The sequence below is a fragment of the Schistocerca serialis genome, chromosome 4 (genome assembly GCF_023864345.2).
Source record: "Schistocerca serialis cubense isolate TAMUIC-IGC-003099 chromosome 4, iqSchSeri2.2, whole genome shotgun sequence".
NCBI classification, from domain to species: domain Eukaryota; kingdom Metazoa; phylum Arthropoda; class Insecta; order Orthoptera; family Acrididae; genus Schistocerca; species Schistocerca serialis.
In genome coordinates, this window is record NC_064641.1 from 316,498,208 (window position 1) to 316,513,015 (window position 14,808).

The following is a 14,808-nucleotide window of genomic DNA, read 5'->3' on the forward strand; positions in this document are numbered from 1 at the left end:
CAAGACTCACAAACTCGACGAAGCCTTGCAATGAGACCATCCACTGGGCTCCAAATCAAAGGACCTAGGTTAACTCTGGGAATAGTGCTGCAAATTGCGAGGTTTGCTTGCACCCCGCAAGCGAGACCAGCAGGCTTCACCGCTTCCGCCAGCCGCCCGTATGAACTGAGAATGGCCTCTGAACCTGAGCAACAGCCGTCACTGGTGCCGAAGTGAATCGCAACTTGCAGACGACTGCATCCTTCTCTCTCGACAGCCCAGGCAAGGCCTCGTCCAGATCTCGGTTGAGGCCCCTCAGCAGACATACCGAGTGTATGTTGGCTTTCTTTCCGACCCTGAACGGCTTTCCTAAGAGGCTGCGTAGAGCACCTAACACTGGAGCTTCTGATAACTAGCACACTACTCCCCCGGCATGCCTGTTGGGACCGTGTTGAAGGAGTGACCACCTGTCCAATCACAGGGTGAATTGGCAAATCCAGATGGCCATCCTCCAAAATAGCTCTCCGCCTCGAGCGACGCGAACATGTTACCATCACCACGCACATTATAGTGAGGTTGGATCTCCCGTTCCGTGTCCACTCGGAAGTGCCTCAGCAATAGATCCAGTGGGCGACACAAGCGTAATCAGAGGTATCCCATTCGACGCGCCAGATGCTCCTCCATCGCTACGCCCCGAGGCTGATGCCTGAAGACCGCAGAGTGTAACCAAAAGTGTTCTTCAGTTGTTCCCAAACTGCGGCCAGCTCCTGCTGCCTCCGCACATAACATGCACACATTACATCATTCCACGACTACTAAGAAAACACAGAAAGAACTAAGTACGTAACATGCTGCTTTGCATGTGTGTAGAAATTGGCAGTTTAAACCAGACCTGGCTGAAGCGAACGGTTGCTGGCTCTTTAAAACAAACAAATGAACAAGAACTGCGCTACACACTGCCTGAGTTTAAAATTACAGAACGCGAGATTACGCCTGTTCAACACAAAAACATGCCAGAAATTCAAGAATTAAAATACTGAGAAAACACAGTAAGAGCTAAATACGTAATTTGCTGATTTGCAGGTGTGTGACAGGCAACAGATAGAACAACAGCTACAGCCATATCATCTGCAGAAAGTAAAGTCGATAGTAGTTTGATGTTGATGTTTGGTTTATGGGGCGCTCAATTGCATGGTCATGAGCACCCATACAAAATCCAGTTTGTACAAAGTCCAATTTTTTTACACAGTCCAATATAGCCACTGTCACGAATGACGATGATGAAATGATCAGGACAACACTAGCACCAAGTCCACGGGCAGAGAAAATCCCCAACCCGGCAGAAAATCGGACTCGGGACCTCGTGATCCAGAGGCAGCAACGCTAGCCACTACAGCACGAGCTCAGGACTTCGATAGTAGTGTTTGACTATCTACGGCAAGCGCAGTTTGCAAAATAGTATTTATCGTGTTGGATATTCGAGCCCTGATTGGCGATTATGAAACCGTATACTTATTAACACCCAGTTACTGCATATGCTATAGCGAACTAGCGCCACAACAACAGATACACAAGAATCTGGTTAGAAGCAATCGACAGTGTGAACGTGTGGGATGGGATACTTTGTGTTCTTAATGCAAAAAGACCAACAGGACTAGTCTAGTTCATTTTTCTCAGAGGTATTCGTTCTGCCCTGTTAAGCGGAATTTCATGGCGGATTTGTAAGTTTATGTGGCTGTAAAACTACGGAGCTCCAGCGCAGGACATTTAGGGTCCAAAAATGGTTCAAATGGCTCTGAGCACTATGCGACTTAACTTCTGAGGTTATCAGTCGCCTAGAACTTAGAACTAATTAAACCAAACTAACCTAAGGACATCACACACATCCATGCCCGAGGCAGGATTCGAACCTGCGACCGTAGCGGTCGCTCGGTTCCAGACTGTAGCGCCTAGAACCGCACGGCCACTCCGGCCGGCATTTAGGGTCCACCCGGCAGTGACATTAGTTAACAGAACGGTATATGCACTAATGAGATGAATAAAGACGAGGTATTTTCATGGTACAAACACTGAAGAATTCGTCAAAGACCTTCACTAAACCTTTTCACGATATCGTACAAAGCATACATACCATGAGTTAACTGCTGACTACAGGAGACTAGATTATCTTTGCGGAACTTCTTTGATAGTTTCTCATGTAAACAGAAAGTGGAAAACGAAGTTGTCATTACAAAGCAAGAAAGTACAAAGCTCTGCAGTCTAGATGTTAAACAGTAGAATAATCATTGCACTATAATGTATGAGGTGTGTAAAACCAAACATCAGCCACAATGTAAACGTAATGTACATCGAAACTATTACGTATGAAGAGCCACATGATATGTGATTGTCATATCTGTCAGATAGTTCATTTTGAAAACCAGTCTAGCACTAATGTTACTATAACCAAAATGTAACCAACGAGCCGGCCACAGTGGCCCAGCGGTGCTAGGCGCTACAGTCTGGAACCGCCTGACCGCTACGGTCGCAGGTTCGAATCCTGCCTCGAGCATGGATGTGTGTGATGTCCTTAGGTTAGTTAGGTTTAAGTAGTTCTAAGTTCTAGCGGACTTATGACCACTCCAGTTAAGTCCCATAGTGCTCAGAGCCATTTGAACCATGTTTCGACGAAATGGACGCATTACATACATACAATTGCCATACTTGAATTCCTGCTTAGGTGCTGGTTAGCACTCCTCTCTCTCTCTCTCTCTCTCTCTCTCTCTCTCTCTCTCTCTTTCTCTTTTCTCTCTCCGTAGGAGAGGTAGGTTCATTGAATGATTGCTTTACCTTGCGGATGACAACTTACCCTGTCGGCTATTAATCTGTGTTTGGTGGTTGCTAACGGTGTGGCGTCATGTGCCTTTCCAGATCGGCGTGTGGAAGTCGTGGCAGAAGGAGGGCCTCGACATCAAGGACATCGTGTGGCCGGGCAACAGCCACACGCCGCCGCAGGGCGTGCCCGAGAAGTTCCACCTGAAGATCACCTTCCTGGAAGAGCCGCCCTACATCAACCTGGCGCCGCCCGACCCCGTCACCGGCAAGTGCAGCATGAACCGCGGCGTGCTCTGCCGCGTCGCCAACGACGTCGACATGGCGGGGTGAGTACGCTCGCCCTCCCCATTACCGCAGGCGTTTACAGGAGCGAGGGGCTCCCGAGAGCTCCAGGTGTGCCACGCTGTTCGTCTATAGGAGTGGTAGTCAACCTGGTCCCTTCCGTCCACTAGTGGTAGCTACAGCTTTCATGGTGGGCGGTGCGTGTTTTAAAAAGTTTTCCTTACGTTCTGAAAAAAAAAATTGAGATTAAGTATTTGGTAAGTAATTATAACAATACACTACTGGCCATTAAAATTGCTACACCACGAAGATGATGTGCTACAGACGCGAAATTTAACCGACAGGAAGAAGATCCTGCGATATGGAAATGATCAGCTTTTCAGAGCATTCACACAAAGTTGGCGCTTGTGGCTACACCTACAACGTGCTGACATAAGGAAAATTTCCAAACGATTTCTCATACACAAACAGCAGTTGACCGGCGTTGCCTGCTGAAACGTTGTTGTGATGCCTCGTGTTAGGAGGAGAAATGCGTACCATCAAGTTTCCGACTTTGATAAAGGTCGGATTGTAGCCTATCGCTATCGCGGTTTATCCTATAGCGACATTGCTACTCGCGTTGGTCGAGATCCAATGGCTGTTAGCAGAATATGGAATCGGTGGGTTCAGGAGGGTAATACGGAACGCCGTGCTGGATCCCAACGGCCTCGTATCACTAGCAGTCGAGATGACAGCCATCTTATCCGCATGGCTGTAAAGGATCGTGCAGCCACGTCTCGATCCCTGAGTCAACAGATGGGGACGTTTGTAAGACAACAACCATCTGCACGAACAGTTCGACGACGTTTGCGACAGCATGGACTATCAGCTCGGAGACCATGGCTGCGGTTACCCTTGACGCTGCTCACACAGACAGGAGCACCTGCGATGGTGTACTCAACGACGAACCTGGGTGCACGAATGGCAAAACGTCATTTTTTCGGATGAATCTGGGTTGTCTTTACAGCATCATGATGGTCGCATCCGTGTTTGGCGACATCGCGGCGAACGCACATTGCAAGCGTGTATTCGTCATCGCCATACTGGCGTATCAACCGTGATGGTATGGGTTGCCATTGGTTACATATCTCGGTCAGCTCTTGTTCGCATTGACGGCACTTTGAACAGTGGACATTACATTTCAGATGTGTTACTACGCGTGGCTGTACCCTTCATTTGATCCCAGCGAAACCCTACATTTCAGCAGGATAATGCACGACCGCAAGTTGCAGGTCCTGTACGGGCCTTTCTGGATACAGATAATGTTCGACTGTTGCCCTGGCCAGCACATTCTCCAGATCTCTCACCAATTGAAAACGTCTGGTCAATGGTGGCCGAGCAACTGGCTCGTCACAATACGCCAGTCACTAGTCTTGATGAACTGTGGTATCGTGTTGAAGCTGCATGGGCAGCTGTACCTGTACACGCCATCCAAGCTCTGTTTGACTCAATGCCCAGGAGTATCAAGGCCGTTATTACGGCCAGAGGTGGTTGTTTTGGGTTCTGATTTCTCAGGATCTATGCACCCAAATTGCGTGAAAATGTAATCACATGTCAGTTCTAGAATAATACATTGTCCAATCTGCGTTTCTTCTTGGTGTAGCAATTTTGATGGCCAGTAGCGTAATTACTTACCAAATACTTTAATGAAATTACTTATCTACTCTACAGGGTGTTCCGAAACTATTCGTTCAAATTAATACAAGAGATAGACAACATCAAAACAAATATGTTTGGCGGCAGTTTATGATGCTAGGAACGATTTAAACAAAAAGAAGTTTACCTTGCTAATTACAGCAATGTAATTCACAAAAGCAGCTCCAACGCGCAATCATTGGCCTGTATGCACGCAGAACATCATCGGACCATTGATTGTCGTGAACATTGATTGGCATGTCCACAACAGTACCAGCAGCGACGGTAGTTCTAGTTACAAGATATTCTTCTTTATTTTCACAACGGTTTCATACGTCAGCTGCGTGAAATTCCCCTAGAGAGACAAACTGAGACACAGGAGGTCAGATGACCTGGATGGACAGGCCACAAGGCCCCTTCCGCCGATCTGGCTCTGAGATGATTCCTCACGAAGATACTGAAATGGGCTGGCGCCCCATCGTGCTTTAAATACATCCTTCGCCTAACATTCGGAGGTGAATCCTCCAGCAATTCTGTTCCACGAAGCTGTGATATCTCCACCTGTTGAGGTGGAATGGAAGAACGTACGGTGCTATCAACATACCGCCGAGAATGGCGCCCACAGATTAATAAAGAATCTCTGGTGATGAGAACGAGGTCGAGTACGTTGTAGCTTCACCAGTGTCCAAACATGCGAATTGTGGATATTTGAATGTCAGTACACTTCCCCTGTCAGTGACACCGACGCAATGGCTTACGTCAGCACCTTTAATAAAAGTACCCTAACATTTTTATACTAAGGTGATTAAACTATTCCATATTATACTTCAGTACCTGTAGATTATTATCACTAACTCCCATCAATTTTCATTCATTGCTGCTCAGCTTAAAAAACAAGAATAGCTTAGAGTGGGCACCTTACCCGCATCCCTCCTTTCTACATTGATGAGCAGTATTTAAGTACAATCAATTAGAAACTGTAGTAACAGACGTGGAACGACCTTCTTCAGTGTGCGGACAATGAATTGGATTAATTGAATAACCACGTGGCTGTGTGTCGGTTATCTTGCACCAGCCATATGATGCCGGCTTTGGAGACACAGGGGTGCAAGAATAAGATGATACGTTATAATCATCTGAACTTCTTACTTATTTACTGACACAACATGGCATTACGCACTCGCAAGTGGAATACGGGGAGCAAAATCACGCGAACAGAGCTTACAGCATGGAACTCATCTGCAATGCAAGGCATGCCGCGTAATACGGTTGGGACGGTGATGAGGAGAAGAAGGATGGCGGCCCGGCAGGCGAATGCGTCGCTTAAGATGCGACGACACGGCCGGCGCGCGTGTGTCGCGGCCTGGAGGCAGCAGCGGCGGCGGCGGCGGCAGCCACCGCCCCCACACCCAGCCACCGCCCCCACACCCGGCCGCCGCCGCCACAGCCGCGGCACGCTCGGGGCTCCTGGACCGCTGCCGACGCCACATCGACCCGGCCAGGAGCGCCCGCTATGCAGGTGGCCCCTGCCCCATCCCGTAATGGGGCATCGCTTGCGAGGTTGGTCGCCATAAGCCATTCCTCCCTCTCCAGCACAAGTCGTAGCGCCGCTTCCCACGGGCTTGCGGCGGGCCGCTTCAACCCTTCAGTGTCGCGGATCGTCTTTGTCTTGTGGTGGAAAACAGAATTCCATCACGTATTCTCCTGGAAATAAGAAAGCCAATATTCTAGAGTTTGCCGTGCTCAGTTCGGCGAATGATAAACCCCACGGCTAGCAGCGCCGTTGCCAGTTTTCAACTGCGATATGCGAAAGGCTGGTGCCGGTACCGAAGCAACGAGGGGCGTTCAATTAAGTAATGCAATACATATTTTTCGCACCAATGTCGGTTGAAAAAATTTTGAATTTCTTGTGGGACGTCGTTAAGTAGCCCTGCTTTAGCCGGTATAGTTTCATTAAGTTCCGATAGATGGCGGCACTATATTTACCCTTAAAAGCGGCGTCCGTAACTGAGATGCATTCCAAGCAGAGAGCTGTCTTCGAATTTCTTTGGTAGAAAACCAGAGCATGGCAATATTCGTAGCTGCTTGCAGAACGTCTACGGAGACACAGCAGTGAACAAAAGCACGTGAGCCGTTGGCCGAGGCGTCTGACATAATCACTAATCACAATAAGGTCGCGCGAACCTATACGATCGCCCCCGTGCCGGCCGGCAGCATGCAGCTGTCACTCGCGCAATCTTGGAACGTGTGGACACTTTCATTCGAGATGATCAGCGGAGCACGATCAAACATCTCGCTGAACAACTGGACGTCTATGTTGGTAGGCTGGCGCCCTCGTCTACCAGCTGGGATACTCAAAGGTGTGTGCTCCCTGGGTTTCTCTCTGCCTAACAGGAGTCCATAAGTGGTAACGAAGGATCATCTTTGCGGAACTGCTTGCACGTTACGGGACTGATCGTGGCACTCTTTTGTAGAATACTATCACAAGCGATGAAACATGGTACATCACTTCGAATCTGAAACAAAAAGGCAATCTGTGGAGTGCACCACACCGCCTCTCCTCCGTAAAAAAAGTTCAGAGTTGCACCCTCGGCCGGTAATGTCATAGCGACGGTGTTCTGTCGACTCTGAAAGAGCTATTCCACTTTATGACCTCTCTAATGGTGCTATGACCAATTCTGAAGGGAATTGCGCAGCCGTCAGGAAACTGAAGAAAGGACTTCAACGTGTTCGTCACGACAAAAATGAACTTTTCCCTCTCCGTGACAACGCAAGGACTCATACACTTCTGCAGACCCGGGACGAGCTCATAAAACTTCACCGGACTGTTATTTCTCATTAAGCCTACATCCTGGATCTCGAACCTTCCGACTTCCATCTGTTTGTCTCACTACATGGCTAAGAGTACGTGGATGATCGGGACATTGTTGATGCAGCAAGATGTTGGTTCAGACGTCAACCAGTAGAGTGGTATCCTGCGGGCATACAGAACATCCCTGTAAGGTGGCGTAAGGCCATCGCATTGAACGGAGGTTCCGCAGAAAAAATGGTTTCGTAGCCAAAAGAAATGGGAATAGTTTGGTGTATTGGAATCCTGAATAAAACTAACCTGCTTTCAGAAAAAAATATTTCTTTGCTTACTGTACGGCCCTGGTACATAACATCAATAGTTATCGTATATTGCCGGCCGCGGTGGCTGAGCGGTTCTAGGCGCTTCAGTCTGGAACCGCGCGACTGCTACGGTCGCGGGTTCGAATCCTGCCTCGGGCATGGATGTGTGCGATGTCCTTAGGTTAGTTAGGTTTAAGTAGTTCTAAGTTCTAGGGGACTGATGACCTCAGATGTTAAGTCCCATAGTGCTCAGAGCCATTTGAACCAATCGTCTATTATAGAGAGCTGCACCTGCCACAGCGACGTATACAAAATAGCATTACGCCATTGGGCGTCGTAGAAGCGTGAAGAAGCTGCGCCAATCCAATTTTAAATGTCAGAGCTCTTCTTGCCTGTTGTGGCCTTTGGGTAATCATATTATTTCGTGTTTCAAGTTTCTGATGAGTGTAGCGAAATTTCGACTGATGGATATTTCTGCTCGAAAATTACGGGAACGAAAAATAATGAAATTATATTCACGAATAAAATCGTTTACATCTCGAGCGTCTTATTCTTTACCTAGTCGAGTGGGATCCATGTATGCACAGCGAATTGCTTTACTTCTTGTGCACACCTGATCTCATCGGTTTTCGATTGATTCCCTGGTGATAAATGGTGTTTCATGGTCCTATTTAACCCATTATATAGAAGATTTTTAAATTTATTGGGACAATGTATTGCCCGTTTTAGTTCCCTCGTAATTGGGATTTCCTGACTATGGTGGAGTAGGGAAACGGATTTATTTTTATTAATTTTAAATGCTAAAGGATGTTGTTTCTTATGAATTAAGTCCTTCCAGTGGCTAAAATATTACTTTGTTTTATGTAAATCAAAGTAAATGTACCAGTATACGGTTTACGAAAGTGAGTTGACGAAGCGTTACTGGCGGTCTTCCCTTATTCGCGATAAAACTATCAAAACGGCCGAGCCCGTACCGTCCAGTACCTCCAGGTCTCGCGCAGCCCACGGCACACACGAAGATCTCTGTCATCTGCTGACAAAATACTAAGTTATAAAAAAGGCCACTGCCAACTGTACTTAACCACAAGTTGACTGAGAGTAACGCTTCCACTTAAAAGGCATTATGACTGTCACTGATCCTACAACGGTTTTTGGAAATGGGTGTTGCTTAAGACCAATGCCTTAAATAAGAAAACAAAGATTACACTATAATACAACCTCAAGAAAGACGCAGTCATTATCTTATAGGAGATACATTTGAAGATTTTCCAGGTTTAAATAAAAGGCTCAGTTTGTCACTGAAAGAAAGCACCTATATCATTGAAACAGTTGTTTACAATACCAGCACGACTTGGTAGATTAATTAGAAATCAACATCAGTTCGAACAAACAAATTGTCTTTTTCCATTAGCTTTCAAGAAGGGGGGGGGGGGGGTGGGCGAGTGTAGTTTTACCGGATGTGTAACAGCACAGAATGAAACAAAAATAAAGATACAAATTATTCCCTAACCTTGAATGTGTCAAGATTTGTCTTGCAGTCAGCAACACTAAAGCATCTGTTTCGGTGTTAGTCAAATCACTCAAAACATTCGTCTGACAATACGGAATGAAGAATATTTTTTAGACAATTTTCAGTACTTTAGACACTTTGGATTGCTCCAGCAATATTATGCATGAAGAAATTTAAAATAGAAGACCAAAGGATTTAAAATGTCGCCACCCAGCGTCTTTACATTTGTTGTTGTTGAGATTGGTTTGCTACAGCTCTCGACACTACTGTGTCCTGCGTCAGCCTCTTCATCTTCCAACAGCTGCTGCAACCTGCATCCGTTTGAAACTACTTACTGTATTCAAGCCTTGATCTCCCTCTACAATTTTTGTGCCCCCACCTCCACTTCCCACCAATATTAAATTGATGATTCCTTGACCACATTCCAGAAGCTTCTTTCTTGTCCGAACTGCTTATCATGTACGTTTCACTTCCGTACAAGGCTACACTCCAGACAGAAACCTCCAGAAAAGATTTGCTAAAATCTAAATTTTTATTCGTTGTTAAGAAATGCCTCTTTTCTTATTGTTGCCAATATTTATTTTATATCCATTCTACTTCGGCCATCATTAGTTATTTTACCATTCAAATAGCAAGACTCGTCTACTGCTTCTAGAGTCTCATATCTTAATCTAATTCCCTCAGCATCGCCTAATACCGTAAATAAGCATTTCCATGAAAAAAATTGTTGCACGTTACTGTAGATCCATTTCTTAAGTGGATTAAATTTTCAACAAAATTATGTGGCCCTTTGCGTACTACCATACGCCGTACTACCGTACTACCAGTAAATTGTTCACGAAAAAAACTCTCTGCAAGTCTTTAGGTATACAAGTCAGTAGTACAAATCTCCGTAGAATCAGCTGACTGTGCAGACAGTTCCATATGAGACGCCAGTACTCAAGGTGGACCAACGGCTATGCCTTCATAATGTGGGAGTTTTCACATCAAATATATGCGACAGAATTCCTTACCAAAGATTTTGAATATAATAAAAGGTGCTCTGTTTTAGTATATTAGCTTTATATTTACATTACCGTTTTACTTCTGACGGCTTTTAGTAAAGGATGACATTTTCAGATAACTATTTTGCTACTTATATTATCCTAAAAATGGTTTAAATGGCTCTGAGCACTATGGGACTTAACATCTGAGGTCATCAGTCCCCTAGAACTTAGAACTACTTAAACCTAATCAACCTAAGGACATCACACGCATCCATGCCCGAGGTAGGATTCGAACCTGCGGCCGTAGCGGTCTCGCGGTTCCAGACTGAAGCGCCTAGAACCGCTCGGCCACAGCGGTCGGCATTTTATCCTATCCTCCTGTCTCACAGTGTAGCTATAATTGTTAAATACGAAAAATGTGTATCGAAAACTGCAATTATCGATTTGTGTAAATAAAACATACAGGTTGATTGAGCTGCCCCTAATATTTACCTTCAAAAAACACGCGCGAGATTTTCATATTCTGTCGCTCACTACTCGCAAAGTACTAGCCCTACAGAAAAAATGAATAGGACCTTTTTGTAGGAAATTTAATTTGGTTAAATTTTGTACTAGGTTGCATTTTCGCTAGAGGCCATGATTTTCGAGTTATTCAAGAAAAAGTGACCTTCAAATTCCCCCCCCCCCCCCCCACTCCTGCTCCTCACACACTCTTCCTCAACCGAACTGGCCTTATTACGCCACCGGCTTAGTCGAGTACTTACAAATTGTAAAATTAAAGCTGAGTAAATTTTACCTAATAACATTGTGAATTTTAACAGCATAATATAAACACTTACACCGTTGTATTCATCAGGCGTTTTGACTACTAAACTACTGTGCCTGTAAGGGTTAAATTTGGATAGAGCTGTCAACGTAATTAGTTTTAGCGTAACGTTTACAAAAATCGTTTTTTCATTCCTTACCCACTCCGGCACGTTTATTGTAGTAATTTTAACGAAGCTGCCGACTACGCTGGTGGTGTAATAGTCCACTCAATAGAGACCGAGAAAGGTTGAATGTCGGGAACAGTTCGTACACTCGGGAATTTTTAAACAGGCTAGGTAGGAGTGCTGCGAACAACATAATAGAAATCTTGACTGGTGAGGGATGAGTGTGGGGTGTAGGTGCTTTTGAAGGTCCTTTTCTTCTTTTTTCTTGAACAGCTCGAAAACCGTGTCCTGCAGCAAAAACGTATCCAAGTACAAAATTTAGCTACATGAAGTTTCCTACAAAAAGTTCTTCATTTTTTTCTATAGCACTAATAGTTTGCACGTATCTGGCGAGAGAGTACGAAAATCGCGCACATGTTTTATCAAAGTCAACTGCAACATTGTGGGTTGCATAAAATGACAACTGTAGGGGCCGCTGAATCACCCTGTATACAGCTCGCAAACCGTGGCCTGCAGCAAAAACGTATCCAAGTACAAAATTTAACCAAATGAAGTTTCCTACAAAAAGTTCTTTATTTTTTCTGTGGCACTAATAGTTTACGCGTATCTGGTGAGAGAGTACGGCCGGCCGTAGTGGCCGAACGGTTCTAGGCGCTTCAGTCTGGAGCCGCGCGACCCCTACAGTCGCAGGTTCGAATCCTGCCTCGGTCATGGATGTGTGTGATATCCTTAGGTTAGTTAGGTCTAAGTAGTTCTAAGTTCTAGGGGACTGAAGGAAGTTAAGTCCCATAGTGCTCAGAGCCATTTGAACCATTTTTTGAGAGAGTACGAAAATCCCGCACATGCTTTATCAAGGTCAACTACAACATTGTGGGTTGCATAAAAAGACAACAGTAGGGGCTGCTGAATCACCCTGTACACAAAATTCGGTCTCTTGTAAGATCATCATCTAAAATAGCAATATTTATGTTATCCGGTTTTCCGACTGCACTGACAATATGAACAGACCACTGCATTAAACGACACACAACAGTCCAAAAGCATATATCCCATCCAATAAATATTTGTCTTCCAAATAATGTGAATCTGAGTAACAAATAGCTCTGAGCACTATGGGACTTAACATCTAGGGTCATCAGTCCCCTAGAACTTAGAACTACTTAAACCTAACGACATCACACAACACCCAGTCATCACGAGGCAGAGAAAATCCCGGACCCCGCCGGGAATCGAACCCGGGAACCCGTGCGTGGGAAGCGAGAACGCTACCGCACGATCACGAGCTGCGGACTGTCTGAGTAACAATCGTGTAGCCTAGTAGTTCGTCTAATCCGCAGAACAATAGTCATTATAACTTTTCCTTACGATATCCCTCTATCGAACTTGTACGTAATGTAACAATTTAAAAATAATTTTGTTTGTAGCGGCAAACAAACCGACTCTTTCCATCGACACTGAACGTAACGTGAAATACGTGATTCACACTATGTGGGCTAACTCCAGTTACAACGTGCAAATACGAAATAACATATATCTGCTGAAACACCAGACGACTCTTAGGAGAGACACCCTGCATAAACTGATATGATTTCATTAATTAAAAATTTCTTTGCTCAACACTTTTACAGTTTCGAGAAGAGCACCGCGTGCAGACGGTATGTCATGTCGACCTCTACGTAAAATTATACGAAGCCCAAGTGGATGACCATAAAATTGTTTCAAAGTTGGTGAGGTATGATTATGTTCGTTCAAAATGCATGTTGGACGTTTTTCGTTCGTAAGCTAATAATTCGTTGCATTGTTAAAAATCTTATTTCGAAACACTATAACACAAAAAGTAAAACAACGTACCTACCTCTAAAGGAAGGAGCACGATACATACATGGCACATAGTACAGAGGGCAATTTTATAGAGCACATGCGGGTAGAGGCGTATAACATAGTCACTCGGATATCAGCAGTAGTGGATACTGATGAAAAGTGAGATAATCACATTTCAGAAAACAGGCTTCCAATGTTTAAAATTTGCAGAATTTAAAACAATTTTTCATCGCACTTCTTTTATTATACAACCGTTTTCGATTTATCAGGTACGGCTGTCTTTCTAAACTACTGTATAGAAGTTTATGTTTTATGTACAGAGTGGATGCAGAATAAAAGTAACCCATAAAACATTTCGTACGCTTTAAGGTTTGTTACCAATGCATACCTGGATCAGATGATGTAAGTTGGATCGCCATATGTACGAAAATGTCCAGGCCAATTTTATTTTCCCCATTTTGCACTAGTATACAAAAACAGGCATAGCTGTTGATGGTGATACAGATTGAAAGAGGATATAAAATAAAATAAAAAATGTGTTCAGAGACTGAATTCAAGAAGTGTGAATATTAGCTTCTGCGAAGTCTGTATCTTTGTTATTCTAAGAGAAGTGCTATTGGTGGACTGAAAAGGAGCTCCTTCCCTACAGAACTAGTCCATTCATCATTTGTTAGCTTGAGGAGAGCGACCACAGCATCTCAGCGTCTTACCGTACGAGAAGTAGCAAGAAGTACATATGTGTTTTTTTATGTTTTATTTAAAAAAATGCCTATAACGTCTGTTTACAAACGCGAACAAATAAAGCCTGGAAAATATAGAAATGAAAAGAAATAAAACAAAGAAGTTAAAAAAAATTACCATAGTGAATCCTGGATAAGATACATTGCTAATGTTGAACATGACAATCTCGGAAGACAGAACATAGCATTTAAGCGTATGACGCATTTCAATAAAAGGGAGAAAGATACTGTAGATACTAATATAATAAGAGATAATCAATGGATACACGATTACAGAAATTTTTGGTCTGATGAAGATAGTGAAGAACGTTATTCTATAAAAAGTGATAGTAACTCTGCAGATAAAATGTACGTATAAGAATTATGATTATGTAACAAAAAACAAAAAGCTACTGGCCTAAATGACATTAATGCTGACTTAATCAAATATAGAGGAATAATATTAGAATTGCGCTTCCTCCATTTTTTTAATATATGTTGGAGGAACAGTTCCTTACCTGAAGAATGGAACATAGTTAAAATTATTTCTGCCTTTAAAAAACCGAATAGGAAAGACACAGTAAACTATAAAGGAATAAGTTTACTTAACGCAGGCTATAACATTTATGGGAAAATTCTTACTAGAAGGTTACAAGTTATCGCTAATGCAATAATCTCAGAAGAACAATTCGGCTTCATAAAGTGATGTTCATGTAATGGTAATATATTTACAATAAGAAAAAATATTGAAAAACGCCAGGAATTCGACTTAGAAACGCATTTATAATTTCCTGATTATGAGAAATCTTTTGATAAGGAAAATTAAAATATTATAAATAAAGGGTTTTACTAAACACCTTGTTAACACCATAAAGGGTGTACTTGTAAATACAACATTAGTATTAATTCCATGTTCGAAAACGTCAGATGAAAGTTTATTATATCAAGGTGTTCGCAAGGGTGCCCACTTTATTTAATTT

The 14,808-nt window shown here is 43.8% G+C and overlaps 1 protein-coding gene across 1 annotated transcript in view; it reads left to right on the top strand.

Annotated features, from left to right (window-relative positions):
* LOC126474415 (glutamate receptor ionotropic, NMDA 2D-like) overlaps positions 1-14,808 on the top strand; it is a 580,517-nt gene that overhangs the window by 19,424 nt on the left and 546,285 nt on the right. Inside the window, exon 2 of the mRNA XM_050101884.1 lies at positions 2,890-3,119. Coding sequence (XP_049957841.1) covers positions 2,890-3,119 — 230 coding nt within the window. The remainder of the gene's footprint in view (positions 1-2,889; positions 3,120-14,808) is intronic.